This window comes from Caretta caretta, chromosome 1 (genome assembly GCF_965140235.1).
Source record: "Caretta caretta isolate rCarCar2 chromosome 1, rCarCar1.hap1, whole genome shotgun sequence".
NCBI classification, from domain to species: Eukaryota; Metazoa; Chordata; order Testudines; family Cheloniidae; genus Caretta; species Caretta caretta.
This window is the reverse complement of record NC_134206.1, coordinates 307,842,957-307,862,001: the sequence shown is the minus strand read 5'-3', so window position 1 is coordinate 307,862,001 and position 19,045 is coordinate 307,842,957. Positions and strand designations below refer to the sequence as shown.

The 19,045-nt window shown below is 41.2% G+C and overlaps 1 protein-coding gene across 1 annotated transcript in view; it reads right to left on the bottom strand.

Annotated features, from left to right (window-relative positions):
* CFTR (CF transmembrane conductance regulator) overlaps window positions 1-19,045 on the bottom strand; it is a 145,073-nt gene that overhangs the window by 84,524 nt on the left and 41,504 nt on the right. The window contains exons 9-11 of the mRNA XM_048848868.2: window positions 18,362-18,454; window positions 17,511-17,687; window positions 13,988-14,179 (exon numbers count right to left, since the gene is read on the bottom strand). Of these exons, the coding sequence (XP_048704825.2) occupies window positions 13,988-14,179; window positions 17,511-17,687; window positions 18,362-18,454 (462 nt within the window). The remainder of the gene's footprint in view (window positions 1-13,987; window positions 14,180-17,510; window positions 17,688-18,361; window positions 18,455-19,045) is intronic.

Here is a 19,045-nt window from a genome sequence, read left to right as displayed (position 1 = left end):
CCAATGGCAAATACAAATCAAAAAATTAAAATAAATGTGACACACATTAGTTGTTTGGAACATGCATTAGCCACTGCAAAAAATATATAGTATTGGGCCATATTCATCCTTGGTGTAACTTTACTGAAGAAAGTGGAGTCAAATCAGGGATGAATTTAACCTGTTGATGCTGAACAAGATATAAATGTATAATAATTATGGAGTATCCAGTTCTACTGGATACATTCGTTTTCGGGTGTCCAAATTGATAAACCGGCAGCCTGATTATTCAGAAGTACAGAGTCCCTACCGTTCCCAGTGACTTCAGTTACATTTGTGGGTGATTAAGGGAGGAGGGGTTGAATGGTCTGCACTTTGGCTTGCCAACTTTTGGACCCCCCCCCGCCCCTAAAATAAAATAACCCTGCAAATGATAGAACAGAGCAGAGATCTCAGCCATCCAGTGTCTGCTCTTTGTAGTTCACCCTCACTTCCTCCTTCTCTCTCTAATACTCTTGACTTCCTTCTTCTCTGCTTCTTTCACTCTCCCCTTCTCTACCCCCGCAGATCTCTTCACTTTCTCTTCTTCTCTCTTCCCCTTGCTCTCTCTTTATTCTCACTAATACCCCATACTCTCACTTCTCTATCCACTCTCCCCAATTTCCTTTGTGTTCTCTTCTCCGCACTCTGCCTTCTCTCTCCCCTGCCCCCACCCAATATATTCCCCTTCTCTTATTCCCCCTCCTTCCTCTTGGAAGTGGTCTTCCTCTCTCTCTCTCTCTCTCTCTCTCTGCCATCTGTTTTCTGCACAGCAAGCCTCAAGAGCATTCCCAACAACTACAAAGATCATAGTGCAGGCCCCATTGTGTGAAATGCCCTAGGGAATCTGTAAGTATATTTGAGCTGAAACAGAAGCGAAGGATTTCAGTAAGGAGCTAGAACATCATTCCACTCAATTTAATCATTTTTCTCTTTAGTTACAAGCAAAATACACTCCCTCACCCATTTGCTCACTCGCATGATTACTTCTGTATTTCCAGCAAGAACATAAACCTTTCAAATCTCAAAGAAATAGAGATGTGGCCCAAACAAACCCCCAGATTTAATACCCCTTCACTTTTGGATCTCAGCTAGAACTGAGCAACTGAAGCCCATCTCTAAGCAGATGGGCTTGCAGTGGATTTGAAACTATAATGACACCTCTTATTAGGCAGAGAGTACACACAATAGGCCAGATCCTCCACTGTGGCCAAGAACTGCTCAGCACAACTCAGCAGGACCTATCCACCGGTGGGTGTGATGGAGTAAGGGATAACATTTCTCTGGGGTCAGAGGCCTGGAGCTGGCCTGGCTGCCTGATTAGCTCACCCCCTGTACCTGAGGAAAGAGATGGAATTACTTAGCTGCCCTTAAAAAAGAGGGCAGCAGCAATGAGGGGAGGGGCTGTGGAAGTTCCTGGGACTGTGTCCAGTGGAGCTACTACTGAAAGGAACTGCTTCAGAAAACCAGTTCGACAAGAGGGGAGACCACTGCGGAGCCATGGAGGGCTGAGGCAAGAGCCAGGAAAACTTGCTGTGGGAATTAGTGGTATGAGAGGCAGGGAAAGGGACTGCTGAGTAGAGTGTGCTATAGAGGGGTGCAAATTCGAAGTTTAGAGGAGCAGCAAAATGCATCCCACCACATATCCTCCTTAATCTTAAGGAAGCTTACTGGCTGGCAGAATTCTTGCAGCAGAGGACACATCTACCAGCATCTCTGCTTCACCTTGCAGAATTTGCCTTGAATACAAATAATCTACAAGTGGGTCATATGCTGCATATTCTGAACAGTTAAGATTACCTGTGGCAGAATACTAGTGCACAAAACACTAAAATACATAAATAAATAAAATGGGTACCTGGAATATCAATAGAAGATCACTGAGTAGGAGTTGGGAGGCTGATATTTACCTCTATACTCTGCATTAGTGTGTCCAGTTCTGGTGTGCACACTTCAAAAAGGGTGTTCACGAACTGGAAAGGGTTCAGAAGAGGGCTACAAGAATTATTCAAAGTCTGGAAGACTTGCCTTACAATGAGAGAGTTAAGAAACTATCTATTTAGATCCAGAGGTCCACAAACTGTGGGGCATGGAGGAATCTTTGCGAGGGTGTGGTGGGGCCCAGACCAGCCTCCCTCCCCTGGGCCACTCCCGGCTGTGGCCCTACTCCCAGCTGTGGCCCCAGCTGCTGCTCCCAGCCTCTGGCCCTCTTCCCAGCCCCAGTGGGGCTCAGAAAGATTACATTATGGGCTAAGGTGAGGGTGCAACATTAAAAGTTTGGGGACCACTGATTTAGATAAACCAAGAGAAGATTAAGAAGTGGTTTGGTCACAATCTACAAGTATCTACACGGGGAAGAGATTTCTGATAGTGGATGGCTCTTTAATCTAGCAAAACAAACAAAAAGGCAAAAGATGATCTAGTAGTTGGAAGATGAAGCTAGACAAATTCAGGATAGAAATAAGGTGCACATTTTTAACAGTGAGGATAATTAACAATTGGAAAAAGCCATCTATGGGTGTGGTGGATTCTCCTTCACTTGGTGTTCTTTAAATCAAGACTGGATATCCTTCTAAAAATAAATGTTCTAGCTCAAACATGTTATGCGGTTGATATAGAATTTACTGGATGAGATTTTATGACCCTTCTGACTTTAAAACCTATTAACTTTAACTTCCTTCCACTCCCTTCCCCCCATTTTATTTTATTTCAGCCTTGTTATATACATTTGCAATTACAGCTTGCTGATTTTGCAGAAAGCACAAAACTGCACTTTCCCCCTGGTCATTAAACTATAAGCAGTCTTTAAAATTAAATGGATCTGAACAAACCCCGAATTTTGAGGCTGTTCAACTCCAGAATGAAACCTCACCATTCAGGCTAATGTCTGCTTCTTAGCATTTCTGCTATAGACTTAGTAAGTAATAATTTTGAATGCTTCAAATTTGTGTGTGTGCAACTTGGGACATGTTAAAGGGGCCTGATTTTTAGAAAGTCCTGAGCATTTCCCTAGTGAAAATCAGGTCCTTTTAAGGTATCTCAAATTGGTCTCAAAGTCACCAGTCACTTAAAAAAATTGGTCTCCTATTCAAATAAAAAAGCCTCTTGTGCTCCCTAAGTCCTGCTGCTCATTAGATTTGTGTAAAATCATTTACAGAAAGTTCATGATCCCAATCCAGGAGTTCTGTTTCACAAGAGTTCATGACATTTAGCTGGAGTTTCAGGTCCACCCAAAACTCAAGCAAATGCTGGCAAAATTCACCCATTCCCTAATGAACTTTTCCTTTGGCAGAAGATTTTTAAAGCAAGAAATGGTGGGTATGTTCAATTTATAGACAGCACAGTCAGGCTAAGGGAATTAAGTCTGATTCAAGAAGTGACAGAGAAGATAGGACAGCATCCAAGATAGTCTGCTCAGAAACTCGTACCTTACACAAGGAAGGAGGGTGGGGAAGACTGACTAGAGTACAAAAAGCATTTAACCAAATAATATCAGCATGGAATACTACAAAGTGGAGCACTCAGATTTATTTTATTGCTAAGCAAGAAATGTTTTATGCTCAAACTTTCACAGGTTATCACAACCTTGAGATAAACTTTACAAAGTGGGTATATTCCTGTCTTTTGAGTCAGTGTTTCTCCTCATCCACACTTACAAAACAAGATCCTCCCCTGTGTTGGAGCAGCTGCCTACCATGCCACTGGTGCAAAGCTATCCTCTGCCCAGCAGATCCAACCCATAGAGAGCTCACCTGCATAAGGTGATCCTCCACTGACCTTCTAGGACCTTCAGGCCATTGATAGGCAGCTCAAGTTACAGTAGCCAATTTGCACCAGGGAACCAGACTGGTGCAGAATGGCCCAGGCTTGAAAGAGTGCAAACATGGCTTAAACCCACTGGAATAGATTGGGCCTATTTTATAGCACCCTCTTCCTTTTGGACCGAGCTTTACTCTACTGAGTCAGCTCACCTCCTTGGCTAATCCTTGTCAGTTTCCCTGGATTCCTTGAGAAACACAAATCTTCAGCTAGAGCAGTTTCTTTAACTGAGCCTTCTTAACAAACATGGTCCCACCCCACCCCGCCCCCCAGACTCTTACTTCAAAATCTGTGAAAAAAAGAGGAGAATTTAAAAAAAAAAGTGCATGGGGTTTAGGTGTCCTCATTGCAATGGAAGATGTAATAAAAGCACTGATACATGCCACTGCAGCCCAGCAGGAAGCCACCCAGTCCATGCGATGGCACAACAAGAATCCATGCAGCTACAACAAGAGACTAACCAATTATTGATAGGGCAGGCCTCCCAGGATCGAGCCCTTTTACAGGGGCTGGTAGACAACCTGAAAGCCCTCACTGCCAAAAACCAAGGGTCTGAAGAGTCACGAGTATGGAGGGCTGCTGGTTGTCTACCAAAGATGACAGCCAATGATGAAATAGAGGCATATCTCCTCTCCTTTGAGAGGACCGCCTTGTGAAAGGCATGGCCCCAGGACCAGTGGGCCAGCAACCTTGCTCCCTTATGTGAAGAAGCTCAGAAAGCCTATCATGACATGCCCACTGAAGCTGCCTGTGACTACCCTCAGCTGAAAGTGGAGATCCTAGCGCGATCGGGGTAATGACTGCAGTACGGTCCCAGAGATACGAGTGGAGATACCAGGATGGCAAGCCTCCAAGGTCCCAATTGTTCGACCTCATCCACCTCACACGAAAATGGTTATGACCCGAGGCATGCAAACCAGAGGAAATGTTGGAAACTCTGGTAATAGACCGCTATACGAGGGGATTGCCTCCAGATCTTTGTGCAAGAGTGGGCCAGAACGACCCTGCCACCTACAATGGGATGATCACGTTGGTGGAGAGATGGATAGCAGCCCTTGAGCTGTCCCGACTACCCAGAGAAGCCCCCTCCCGAAACAAGTATCCAGGCCCGACCCCAGAAGGTCAGATAACCAAGCACTCGGGGAGCCCCCGGTGGAAGAGAATAGTGGCCACAGAACAGCCGGGAACCCAGAAAGAACTATTCCGCATTAGCATTGCCCTGATGCTGTCCTCCCTAAAGTGGAAGGGGAAATACTGAGGTAATCAACATGTCCTCCCTTACTTGAGATATGCTGGGGCAGGGGAGAGTATACTTCAGGGCCTATTCTTGCTTATTTTCCCTCAGCAATCCTGCCTACTTGTGGGAGCTCCTGCTGGGATTTGCCCCATACAATGTCCAGGACCTTAAAGCCAGGATCTAGCCCTGTCAGGAACTAGCCCTGGTTTAGGTATGTTGGTGAGTTGGTAAATGTAGGCTTGGAAGGATTAGATTTTTATCAGTAAATGTGGTTAAAAGTTGATTTCACTGTACACACACAAACTCACCAAAAAATATTTCCATCAAGGATAATCAAAATTTACAGACAAGGAAAGTAAGAAATGATAACTGAGAACTTATTAGAGTTTGATTTAAGGATATTTACTTTGTATATTTTGACATGTGATGTTGACAGTTTGTGTTTTAATGCTTACAAAGCTTTAGCTTTTTGAATCTCAACATTTACTGTCATTAAATAATTGTCTGATCCTGTCCCATAATTTCCTTTAGCTGTGAAAATTTAAATAGATAATATAGATGTTTATTTTTAAGTTTATATTTTTATCAGTTGAAATTATTTAAAAAAAAATCAAATTGTGCCAAGCCTAAATAAATGGCATTTTCTCCACTGAATTAGCACTGAGCATAGAATTATTGAGCATTGTGCTGCCAGAGATGTCACCAGTCCCTCCACCCATAAAGGTGTAGGACATGTCAGGGTAGTAGGGCTGTGTCAGCTGTGATCAGTTCCATAAATCCCCAAGAACACTATGAGGGATGTGCTGTGCGGAGTCGGGGTCAGCTTGCACTAGAAACTAGACTCCTGTTGGGGAGGGACAATGCTAGCTGGAAAAGCTTTCTTCTTGATTGACTCAAACTTCCACGGACCAAAGGCATTACTTTTTATTTAAGGTCATTTAGAAATCAGGCCATAAGAAGCCTTTGGAAGTCTCAGTTTAAAAGCTGAACTGAGGTTTGGGTTTTTATATTTTAATAGCCCAAGTACCCCGGTCAGGTGAAAATCAAGACCCTGGCAACTGGTACCACGAACAACTGCTGCTCACCTGATACATCCCACTATCAAATATAAAAATCATATACTTTCGTTCTAATTCCATTAATGGTGGTGCTTTGAACTATCTTAATCTTATCAAACAAACTACTACAAATAACTTTAAGACATAAGCATACACAAGTTAAGCAAATCTTAGGCATGCTGATAGGCAATGCCCCATGCAGTTTTCTTAAGCTCCTCTAGTCCTGAAGGCACCAAATCAATGGGTGATATTACCACAAGGGAAAAAAATCACTGATGTGTATGCTAAGTAGTTTATACACCAATTTTATTACAAAATTATCTTAGTCTGTACAGAACCAGCCTTAATAAATATTGGCCTGTATTTTGCATGATTCTGCAAGAGTGTAATTCCTACCCAACTTATTTATTTTATTTGTACAATGGTAGCACCTGGGGGCCTCATTCGTAGACCAGGATCCTGTTATGCTAGAGGCCATACAAACATACATTGCCAAATTATCAGGCCAGTATATTCAGTCAGAGTTCTTTAGAATAGATAGTGTCCTTTCTAGGGTTCTGAATTCTTTATGGCCTTGCGGGAGCTCACTGGAAAAAATAAGTCACTTTTTTCTCATTGCTTTTCTATAACTTTAATTGAAAGCTTTCCAAGAGTTTTAAGAGTAGGGACTGTCTTTTACAATAGATGTGTACTCTTTGTCTATGGCCTTCTGGAACGCAAACAGCAAATAATAATAAAGCAGCAGGAATGCTTTTTTTTTTAAGAAACAATCTAAATGCTCATTTGTTCTATCAAGAAACACTTTTGTGCAACAGGTACTACCAGGTGGAACTTCTTTTACTTCATAAGCACTAATTCAGAATCTAACAAACAAAATGCTCCACCCTCAAAATAAAGATTCCTGCTGTCCGATACAGTGAACATTTTATTCTTGGACAGGTTCAAATATTGGAAAGCTATGTGAACTATTTGCTTGCATTTTCCATCTATGCATAATTACTTTTGAGATAAAGTTACTGCACACGTTTTCAGTAATTCCTCAAATGGTTGTAAGTGATAAATTCTTAGAAAACAGGTTAAATGCCAGTCAAAAGAGATATGAAGAGTAAATGTAGTACTGTCTTTTTCTTAATGTTCATGCACAGAGATTTTTTTACTTTAATTGTGATCTGTCCTAATAATTAGAGTCACTATTTTTTAACCTTTTTTTAAAATAAGGCAAAATAATGCCAAAGCAATTTCTGTTATTGTATGAAATATCAAACCCAAAACAAAGACCTGAAACCAACAGGGTGCTTAGCACCTTGTGTTCTCACTGAAATAATTAAGTACCATGCACTAACAGGTGCCTGCCAAGGGCCAAATGCTGCACTTACAATACTATTTACTTAAATGAAATGATCAGAGATATAAATTAGTGCATGTTTAGGTGGGGGGCGGGGATGGGAAAGAAGAAGAAAAATGACTCTATTGAGCAGTCACTTAACTTTCCTTCTGGAACAAGCTGATGTGGATCTTAAATGTGCACTCCATCATGCTACTTTCTTTAGAGGTCTGGACGTGAAGGAGATAGGAGAGGGATCATTCCACATCTACATTGCTGCTTGGAGCTGAAACAAGTTGTATTGTTCCAGTCTTCTGTATCAAATACAGGAAAGGGCTTTTTTCCTCCCCAAGAGTATTGTCAATGACAACGTGAATTTGGGGTAGAATCTCATTTAACTGTAGTTGAGGGCTTGTCTACATGGAAAGTTAACAAGCACTCCAGAGTGTGAATTTACAGCACATCAGTAACTAACTCACCATATGGACACTGCTACAGTGCTTTGAAAGTCCTGGTGTATGGCTTAGCACACTGATGCTTCCAAATACAGTATGCTAAGCTGCAGTCTGGGACTTTCACTGCGCTTTGGCAGTGTTCACACAGTGAGTTAGTGCATGGACAGCAGGTATGCTCTAGATTCACACCCTCCCTTGCTGTATGCTATCTTCCCACGCAGACAAGCCTTCTGCAGCTGTGCAGCGAGGAGATGAGTTTTCTTCCACCACCACCACCTCCAACCCCTTTTGCATAGCCTATGTAAAAGCCAGAAACAATTGCGGCCCCTTCACTCAGTCAGGTGGAGTATTTGGTCATTCATAAAGGGGTATGACGGAGCACAGGCAGAAACTTCCTGGTGATCCACACCAACCCCACCAAGCGCCAGGCTCTGCCTTAAGCACACAAGAGAGTTCTAAAAGATTTACCAGAGGCTGTAGGTAGGGAATTAACATTTGGTTTTCAGCATTTTTTAATCTTCTCTGCAGTGTTTCCTCAGAAACTTTGTAGAAGCTAGAAGGACTGAAGAGATGACTGATGACACTAGGACACCGTGTAAGGGAAGGGTTCTTGCTAGATTTCTCCCTGGTCATAGTGTAATACCTAGCTTGTTCAGAGTCCACATGTACCAAAACTTCCTCCTGCCATTATGAAGATATCTGTTCATTCTTTTTTACCCTCAAGGCAGTGCCTTGAACTACTGTCGGGAACTATTTAATAACACTTTTTCTTATGCTAACCAGCTGCTCACCTCACTGGCACTAGCTCCAGAGGCTTAAAGACCTAAAAGATATGGGTCAGATTCAGCAGTTGGCACCCACAGGATGGACAGAGCAGTCAGCAGTCATGAGGCTGACCAATATTGTTAACCTTCCCATCATTCTAGGAATTTCCTGTCTTATTGCAGGGGATGCACAGCATGGCCCTTAGAGCAAAAATAGAATTTGGAATGGCTGCAACAGGCTGGTTCTTGGATTTGTGTTGTTGACAATAGCTATAAGGCTGGACTCATGCAGCAGTCTGTGGCAGAAGGCCTAGCATGGAACAAAGCCAGGACCTCTTCTTCAGAAAGTCTTAATAAAATTCCTGTCAAACTGCTAATCAAAACTCAGGCTGTTTTTTGAGTATCAGTGGCATACACAGTAAGGCCTTAAACATATTAAAAAAAACTTTATTATTTAATTGTACCCTGCATAGAGATAAAGTACAGTAACCTCCTCTTATCTTAAAACAAACCATCTATTGTTTTCGTGCTTGAATGGATCTAAAAGAAAATAACTTTCACTGTATGACCTAAAGAAAGACTTTGCTAAGCTAGTTTAAATATCTGTTGTCTTTAATATATAGATGAAAACAAGAGCCCTGTCTTGTGACAAGGCTGGGTGAATAAGAAGATCTTAGAAGCTGGGTGGAATAAATACAGACAAGCTCTAGTGCAATAAATCTTTACAAAATACACTTTTGCGTTTCACTGTGTGATAAAAACACTTGTCTGGAACCATGATCTGACAGCAGCAAGAAACATACAGTACCCATGGAGCCCACCTCAATGTATCAATTACGAACTGGATGTTAAATAGGACCTTGATCCTGCAGTAGTTTACATGCACAGAGTCAGATTTTTAAAAGACCTCAGCACGCTGAATACTGAGCTCTTTTGAAAATCTGGCCATGAGGTCAAGAAGAGTGGCAGGTGCTGAGGCCTTTAAAATCTGGCCCATAAATCTCCATTGAAATCAACAACAGTTTTGGTGAGGAAAAATAGCAAAACTGAGCACCTCATGCAGACACTTTCCTCAGTAAATAGTTTTATAAGAGTTAAAAAATAGTAAGCTGTTTTTAAAATTTTTGTTGTTTAAAAATGTTGATGAACATACAATTTTTATTTCGGCAAAAATTATCTAAATTTTTCAGGTTTTTTGCTTAAATATTTTCTATTTTCAGCTGAGGAAAGAATAGTTTTTAGGGTTTGGGGTTTTTCAATTAAATCCTCAATTTTTCAGAAATCTCCATGGAGATTTCTGTTTCTATGAAAACTTTTCACTGAAAAAAGATTTTTGAATGAAAATTGTTGACCATCTCTAAACCACAGCGCTGGGAGAACTCACCTGAGCCAACCTTGCTGGGTTCTGTTTGTGTAGGTTATGTGTATCAGAACCTTCAAAGTCTGGTCACAGGGGCTCCACAGCTGGTTTGCTTGATGTTTCACAAAACTCATGTGGTGTCCCACCCTGGAAACTCCCTGTTAATAGACTAAGCCCATAAGTAGCAGTATCACTCTTCCTAATTTTGAGTAGCTCTGAGATTCTAAACCTTTCACACAGTTCCTGGGATCTTTCATACAGTTCTAGAGGCTCCCCTATTACCATACTCCTCATCCTGAAGCATTTTTTCTCATTCAATAAACAGCTATTCTGAAATTTCAGGCTATCCCTAGTCGTACGTAAAGGTTGTTAATTCCATTTTCTATAAAGACATTTTGGTAATTAGATCTATTCTGAAAGAATAAATGAATTTAAAATGTGATTGTTTGGCTTTTAACAATCAAAGTAGGTAGAAACTTTGGTAAGAAGCATCAGACCTTACTGTGAATGGTTTTATAATAGGCTTACTCTGTGGGCTTAGACCGTTTCATATGCAGCTGGGGAAACTATTCACAAATATTTTTTTCAAATTCAAATGGCTTCTCACATTTCCCCCTTTCTCTTTGCAAATATTAATGCAAACACATTCACATGAATGTTGCAGAATGGTTATTCTTAGTCTGAATATGTTAAGGGCCTGATCCAGTGCCCACGGAAGTCAATAGGAAGCACTGGTTGAAGGGATCAAGCCTAATAAAGTGATTTGCTTTTCTTGCCAAAAGTGCTTTCCCACTGCGTTTAAAGTTTGTCATCCATTCAGGAAACAGAAAAATTTCTATCTCAAATCACGAACAGCAAATTAGACTAAGATATAGTTTAAGTAAATATTTTGTGAGCAGCCCAATTTTCCTCCTCCCGTCTCTGGAATTGGTGTCACATTGCTATCACCATCATCCTTTCTGAGAGGATGAAAAACTGAATAACACTCTTCTCTGGATTTGCTGTCCTTCCCTACATCATCCTTCACTGAACAACAGTCTGTGCCACATCCCCTGTTCTCAAAAGGGCTCCCTAACCCGAGTCGCAATGTGCAAAGAGACTGCATTTTCCGAACAACAGATCACCAGGATCTGCCTCTAGCAAGGGACTGGGTTGTGATGACAAAGCTACACCATTAGTGCCCATGTTAAGGCTGGCTCCTGGTATCTGCACAGAGCCTAAATGGTGCACATGATGACTTCTTTCTCCCTCCTTTGCTTTGATAGTTATTACTTCATTTGTAATTTCCTTTACAGGTCATTAGTTTCCTTGGTCATTTTGTGCACTAACACAACAACCTTGGCACAGAGGCTGTTATGGGCTTGTGCACATGCAACTGCCTACAATTACTAGTTTTGTCTGTGCAATAACTGTCGTGAATGCCAGTTGGTGACAGAAAACTGGGGACTGGCACTGGGTTCATGAATACTGACACTAATAAGGCTGAAATTTCTTCCCCCAGGGAAAAAAAAACTTTTGGTTTTCATTGAAATCTTGCGCAGGAAATTTTGAGTTTCCTGCTGAAAATGGGAGTTATAGTGCCTCTTGGGAGTTGTAGTTTGATCCTTGTGTCCTCATTCTCCGCTGTCGACAGGTACCCCAGCTAGACAACATCTCCCATAATACATCAGAGAGTCTCCCCTTTTTGGTGAGGGGAATCTATACAACGTGGAGTCTCTGACTGTGTTGCTTTGTGGAAGATGTGGTCCAGCTGGGGATCCTGGCGCATAGGGGAGAATGGGAAAACAAAGAGCAAACTACAATTCCCACTGTTGGCCATAATCTTTTGTTTTGGGGGGAAACATTTTGACAAAAAATTAATTTTCCACGCAAAAAAAAATAATCTAGTGTAAAACCCACTTTTCTGTCAAAGAATATTTTGAGAGAAAATTTGCAACCAGGCCTTCACACAAACCCTTTCTGTGAATGTGATAAGAGAAAACTAATCTGAAGTCTGAACTCACTCTGTCAAACTATATAGTGGCCTAACTTTTCTAGCAGTTATGTCTCAAGGAAGGCCAGACTCAAATGTCAAAAAGGGAAAGGTTTAAAACAGGTAGGGAACCTTTTTTCTATCAGGGGCCACTGGCCCACAGAAAAACTCAGTTGCAGGCCACACAGCACCACGGAGGAGCGTGGAGGGGGTGGGGGGCTTCCCCCCACAGCGGGGTGAGCCGGCGGTCACAGCTCCAGCCCCATGGAGGTGTGTGTGTGTGCGGATGCTCGGGTTTCCCCTAGGCTCCAGGGTGAGGCCAGAAATGAGGGATTCAGGATGTGGTAGGGGACTCCCAGTTGGGGCAGGGGGTTGGAGTGTGGGAGGGGATGAGGACTCCAGCTGGGGGTGTGGGTTCTGGGGTGGGGCTGGGAATGATGGTATGAGGGTGCAGGAGAAGGCTCTGGGCTGGAGCCAAGGGGGTTGGAGTGCAGCAGGGCGGGGCTCAGGGCTGGGGGTTGGGGTGCAGGGTCTGGGAGGTAGTTAGGGTGAGGGAGGGTGTTCTGAGCTGGGGCAGGAGATGCGGGCTCCCACCAGGCAGTGCTTACCTCAGGCAGCTCCCAGTCGGTGGCACAGCAGGGCTAAGGCAGACTTGCTGACTGGCTCCACGCTGCTCCCAGAAGCAGCCGCAATGTCCAGCCCCTAGGCGGAGGGGCCAGAGGGCTCTGGGCCCCCACAGCTCCCATTGGTTATGGCTGGGGGCAGGGGCAGCGCACGGAGCTTCCCTCAGTTCCCTGATCGCCACTTCACCTAGGGGCTGCACGGACATGCCAGCTGCTTCCAGGAGCTGCACGGAGCCAGCCGGACTTTTAACATCTTGCTAACCCCAGCTTCCACCCACAGCAGGGTGAGCCAGTGCTCATGGCTCCAGCCCCACGGGGGGGAACCCAGGCTCAGGGCTTCTGGCCCGTGGCATGTAGACTTGCCGTGGGCCGGATGAAATGAAGCAGCAGGTAGGATCCAGCCCACGGGCCATAGGTTCCCCATCCCCTAGTTTAAAATATCCTAAAATTCTCTAACCCTGATTGTTTAGCTCCTCCTAACTCCCACACTAGTCTCGCACTCTCCAACAGAACCCAAGACCCCGTGGCTTTAATTATAATCACTCCTTCGGCATTGTAATTTCACCAGTTTATCTGGAATTAAAATAATACCATGTGACTAGAGAACCCAATCACCCATTGATATCACACAGATGGTTACATTCATGATGAGTTATCTGAGCAGTTCAAGTAACTTACAAACAAAGCGAAAAGACTGACCTCTTCTAGCTGACAGAAAGTAATTTGTGAGTCATTGATTAAATTGATCACAGTAAATAGTACATTCAGTGCAGTCATTTGAATGGGCTGGGCAGAGGTCATTTGAAGGCATCTTCCCCTTTTTCTCCCCTTCTTATTTTCCTGGAAGGAGTCTCTGCTCCAGTAACCGCATTTGCCTTTGGTATGCTAGAAGCAGCAACTTAATTGTGACTTTTGTCACATGTCAATGGTGTTTGTGGCAGCAGTGTGAGAGAGAGCGCATGTGTGAGAGAATGTGCACCTTCCATCCACTGACTAGCTAGAGAATGGTTAATCCCTGCTCTCCAAGTAATGCAGCTCCACAGCTTTCCACCTTTTGTGCAGACACTGCCTTGAGTGAAGCCATGAGGGGAGAGCAGTTGGCTCAACTGGAGGGAACTATCCTATCCAAAGGTGTAAAAAAAGGAGTCAGTGATGCATTAACCTATGAGGTACATCCTCTTCTTGAACAAAGGGACACCCTGACTGCAAGAAGCCCTTGCTGAGTTTTCTAAATTGACCATGGCTGCAGGATATCTTGCTTAGTTAAACTCCATACCCTGGATTGTTGGACCCCTCACCTGGTTTGAGTCATGTGACTTATCACAGATCATAAGAGAATTTTAATTTTAAGACTGACCTCTTCTAGCTGACAGGCCTTGATGACACTCTTATATCTGTATTCATCATAGGACACACCAAAGATGATGTTTTCTTTGATTGTTCCAGGCATGATCCAGGAGACTTGTGGAGAAAAGGAAATCCTTCCACTGTGCTTGATTTTACCTTCTGAAGGCTCCAACTCTCCCATTATCAACATCAAGAGAGAAGTCTGAAAATAATTAACAGTTAATGTATCAGAACAGATTTACACAACTGTAACATGCTCAGCATATGTGAGTCATCTTAATAAATAGCTTGTACTCTATTATGATGCATTCATCTTGTGCAGAGGGTCCATATCAGCACCTATCTAACACCAAAGCTGTATTTAGTGGAGGTTTTGGTGGTGCATAGGGTCCTGTAAAGGCTTCTAAACTGGGATGAATTTCATTCTCAGTAAATGAGGACAGTAGTCTATAATGCTGTGTAGCTATTCTAGTATAGGTTTCGGAGTAGCAGCCGTGTTAGTCTGTATTCGCAAAAAGAAAAGGAGTACTTGGGGCACCTTAGAGACTAACCAATTTATTTGAGCATAAGCTTTCGTGAGCTACAGCATGCATCCGATGAAGTGAGCTGTAGCTCACAAAAGCTTATGCTCAAATAAATTGGTTAGTCTCTAAGGTGCCACAAGTACTCCTATTCTAGTATAGGAACTGGGAACTCTGCATTCTGATCAGCTGGCAAACTAAACTGAGCAGATATTCTGGCTAAGAAACAAAGATCAAAACAGCTTAAACCAGTGCAGTAAAACTAACAGTGTCATATAAGACAGCCATTTTTTAAATATTTATTTTACCAGTGAGACAGTTTCATTTGGGCATACACATAACAGTTTGCATGAGCAATTGTAGTAGGTGCTTGATGTCTTGCATAGTTAAACTCCACATCCTGTGTTGTTGGATCCCTCCCCTGACTTGAGTCATGTGATGGTTGCACAGGCACATTTTAGATTCAGGCCTGCAATGATTTAAATAAATGAATGTGTGTGTGTGTGTGTGTGCGTGTGTGTGTGTGTGAGAGAGAGAGAGAACAAGAGAGAGAGAGAGAGTGGGAGGAGGTTATTATTCAATTTTGACATCACCAGTTATTTTGTTTAATTTTTTTCTCTATCCCATGACACAATGCAAAATGTGTTGCTTTTTGTTGATGGTGGCTGTCACATGCAGGCTCAGAAATCTTTCTACCTATGTAGCCTTGAAAAATGTAACTTCTTTGTGCACGTTTAATTGTTCAGGTAAACAACTCAGTTTGATCTGATTTTTCCTCTGTTAACTCAGCTATGGCTAGTGTTTCGTATTTCTCTTCATAAAAGAATTGATTGTAATTTCAATACTGACATGTTATAATTTCAAAGTTAATCAGTAGCTAGTAGTAACCTTGCCACACAGTGTTGGCTACCTGATCAAAGAATAGAATTGAGAAATACAAGGAAATATATGTTACAAGAGGTACTCTATTTATTAGTGATAAGAATACCATTAATCAGCACAGCTGGGACTTGGTGGCCAAAAACTCCATAAATCTTCTTAAGTCACAATTTTATGGTGTGACGTTCAGAGGAAGTTTAACAGATAGTAAAATATTCACGGAGAATCTTGTGTGGTATATCATTCCCCTGTCCCAGAGGTTCAATTCTCCAAAATGCCTGCTTCACCAGGTTAAACACTAGGTCCAGTATTTCACAGGATTAACCATTTAGTGTGTTTCACACATCTAGCATATATCTGTTTGTTTTAATCCTGTGTCTCTAATATAACTTTTAATTTGCTCAAACTAAAGTGTCTGCTGGTAAAACGCTCCTAAAAATTTGTCACGCTTCTGCGGTTTTTCAAGTCCAGAAAAATGCCTTTTGCAGATACCAATTATAGACAAAAATAACATTGTGTATTCTGTTTCTGTGGTTCGTGGGTTTGGTTATACCTGGGTGAGCCAATAATAACTTTAGCCAAAAGAAGGACAGTAAGGATTAAATATTTTGAGGAAAAAAGCTTTCCTTTTCCTAAATTCTTGTATATTAGATTGTTTTAAGTAACTCAAGGAAATGGATTCTCCAGATAAAGACTATCATTGAGGATAATTATCCACTGGAACAATTTACTAAGGGTTGTGGCAAATTCTTCATCAGTAGTAATTTTTAAATCAAGATTGAATGTTTTTTCTAAAAGATATATATTCTAGTTCAAACAGGGATTATTTCAGGAAAATTCTATAGCCAGGGAGGTCAGACTAGATGATCACAGTGCTCCCTTCTGGCCTCAGAATCTATGAAACCATATTTTATTTAAATTGTTAGTTTAAGATTATAAATACTGGATCAAGGGGAATAACCACGTTAGGCTAAAAGTGACTGGAATAATGTGTCAGAAATTGTTCTTCTGTTAGTTTCTGATGAAAATGTTGTGTCCCTGCTTCACATACAGTCAAAATCATCAGCAGTAACTTTTTCATACTTGTATCTTATTATGCCAAGTCTACAATGCAATTCCCATTGGTATTAATACTTAAGAATAATGCTTGAGATAGAAGCTGATGGGAGTTTTACCATTGACTTCAATGTACCAAGGATTTTACCCAGTGAATATAATAAAAGAAAATCAGGATTGGATCAAAAACAATTAGCTAACCAAAATAAATAAATTAAAAGTTGATAAATGCATAACCAATAGTGGTCCATGTTGTCGTACCTTTCTCCACAAGCAGTCCCACTGAAGTCAATGGGACCACACTGGTGAAGTAAACTGCTTCTCAGTATGAATCGGGGTATCACAATCCAGCACATTATTTGTAATAAATAGTTTGATCAGATATATTATCGGAAAATCAAATGCACCATTGAATGATTTGATTATATAAGTTAGGCTCTTCAGGATATTATTTTTGGAAGCACATAAATTGTTGACATAACTATTAATTGTTTACGGTCTTCACTGTGGAAATTTAATTTTGTGTTATTCCTATGAAACACCTCTGACTTCCTAAGATCAGTCTTGTCTTGTAAATTACCATTTCCTTGTTAGAATGTAAAAATGGCCATATTGTGCCAGGTCAATGATCCATCTAGCCCAGTATCCTGTCTTCCGACAGTGGCCAATGCCACATGCTTCAGAGGGAATGAACAGAACAGGTCAATTATCAAGTGATCCATCTCCTGTCACCCAGTCCCAGCTTCTGGCAATTAGAGGCTTAGGAACACAATATTTGAGTTTGTATTTACTTGTATATGGCCTATATACACTCTAGTATGGAAAATACCCAGGATAACATTCTTATATTGCCCTAGCACTAAAAATACAATAGAAGTCCTTTGGCCATTCCATTCAAACTAGAGGCTTTGATATAGTTTAGGCAGAGGGCATGGCATGGGAAGAAGATAATCAGGTACATTGCAGCAAATGAATACCATATTATAGTTAAAACAATAACAATTTAACCATATTATAAAACACTTTTGCCAAACAATAATATTTTATATTTTATCAGTGAGGTAGAAACTGGAATACCTTGCCTGCACCAGTAGATCCAGAAACAGTTAACAGCTCTCCTTTCTCAATTTTAAAGTTGATATCTTTAAGAACAGGAGTGCCATAAAGTGGAAAGTTACTAAAGAGGAGATTATTATCATTGCTGGAAACTTTTCTGCTCTCCTGCTTTGCTTTTACAAATATCTCCCCAATTCCCTGCAAAAACATTAGACAGGCAATAAACAGAAGAAAGACATATGCAGACACGTATGTAATACTGTAGAGCTGTATTTTTTTAAACACAGGTAAGAAAAGTATGCACTTATTCTAAAATTTGTTTTCTTAGATCTACATGATTTCATTATTACATTTTAAAAATAATAAATTTATTAAATGATCTTTACAGTAAACCTGGCTTTTTGCTAAAGTTGGGGTGATAAGTGCAGGCACCTTTAACTTTGCTATTTTTCCAGCATCAACACAGCTTTGGAGACGGATTCTGATCCCATGCTGGTGTCAATCAGGAATAACTAGTGAAACACTGCCAAAATGCAAACAAAGTGCTTCCTCCAAAATTTCCATTTTGGCATAATTTGACATGTTTAAATGTGATTTTCCCAAGATAGTGCACTTTCTCACCCATCACCCATAAAGCAGTCTTCTCTAATTGGTGTGGGCAGCCAATGGAGAGAGCAAGTTTTCACTAACTAAGGGATTGATCAGCAGACAATCCTAAACTAGGGCAGGGAACCTGGGATTAGCACAGATGATCCAGAAAAAGGTTGTGGGGTTTTATTTTTCGTTTGTTTTGTTCTATGTAATTAATGGGAAAAAATCTGAAATTAAAAAATATTTCTAGTAATTTTATTTTGTTTGATTTAAGTTCTAACCTCATCCCAGAAGGCTGTTACTTTTTCCAGCTCAACACCAGTTGTTGTTAAATTATACTCCAGAGTTTTATATTCTTCTTTTTGCAAGAAATCCTGTAAGCATAATGACAATAGATTATAGCAAAGGGTATTAGACTACACTATCACACACAAACAGATAATACACAGCGCAGTTAATCAGTGCATTTATATCAACTTCAGCAGCTGGTATTCAGTTTTATTGTATTTTTGTGTTCTAGTGCAAGGGAGATGAATATGTTTTGTGTGTAGTGTGTTTCCTTATCTCTTGGAAGCACGAGGAAGTTGCTTGTGAAGATGGAGACTCTGTCACCACCAGCCAAAACGTACCATATGGGCATCAGGTCTGATTAAGAGTGGTTATAAAAACTTGGTATATCCTTGGTTTTAAGGGCTTACATTGGGCAATGTCATGCAACCAGTCAAAATCCTTTTTAAACAAAAATTTTGTTGATGAAATAATTAGAAATATTGGTAAGCAAAGAAACAAACTACTTATCTGTTCTTTCTCACTTACCCCATGACTGCAAAAAAATGAGTTAATTATCAAGGTATATCCACCAAAAAGGAAAGTTATATAACAGATCTTTGCTACTGCAGCTTTAAGGTTGTATAATTAAAATGGTAGAAGTCAGAGAAGGCAAAAATAAAGGTTTCTTCAGCAGC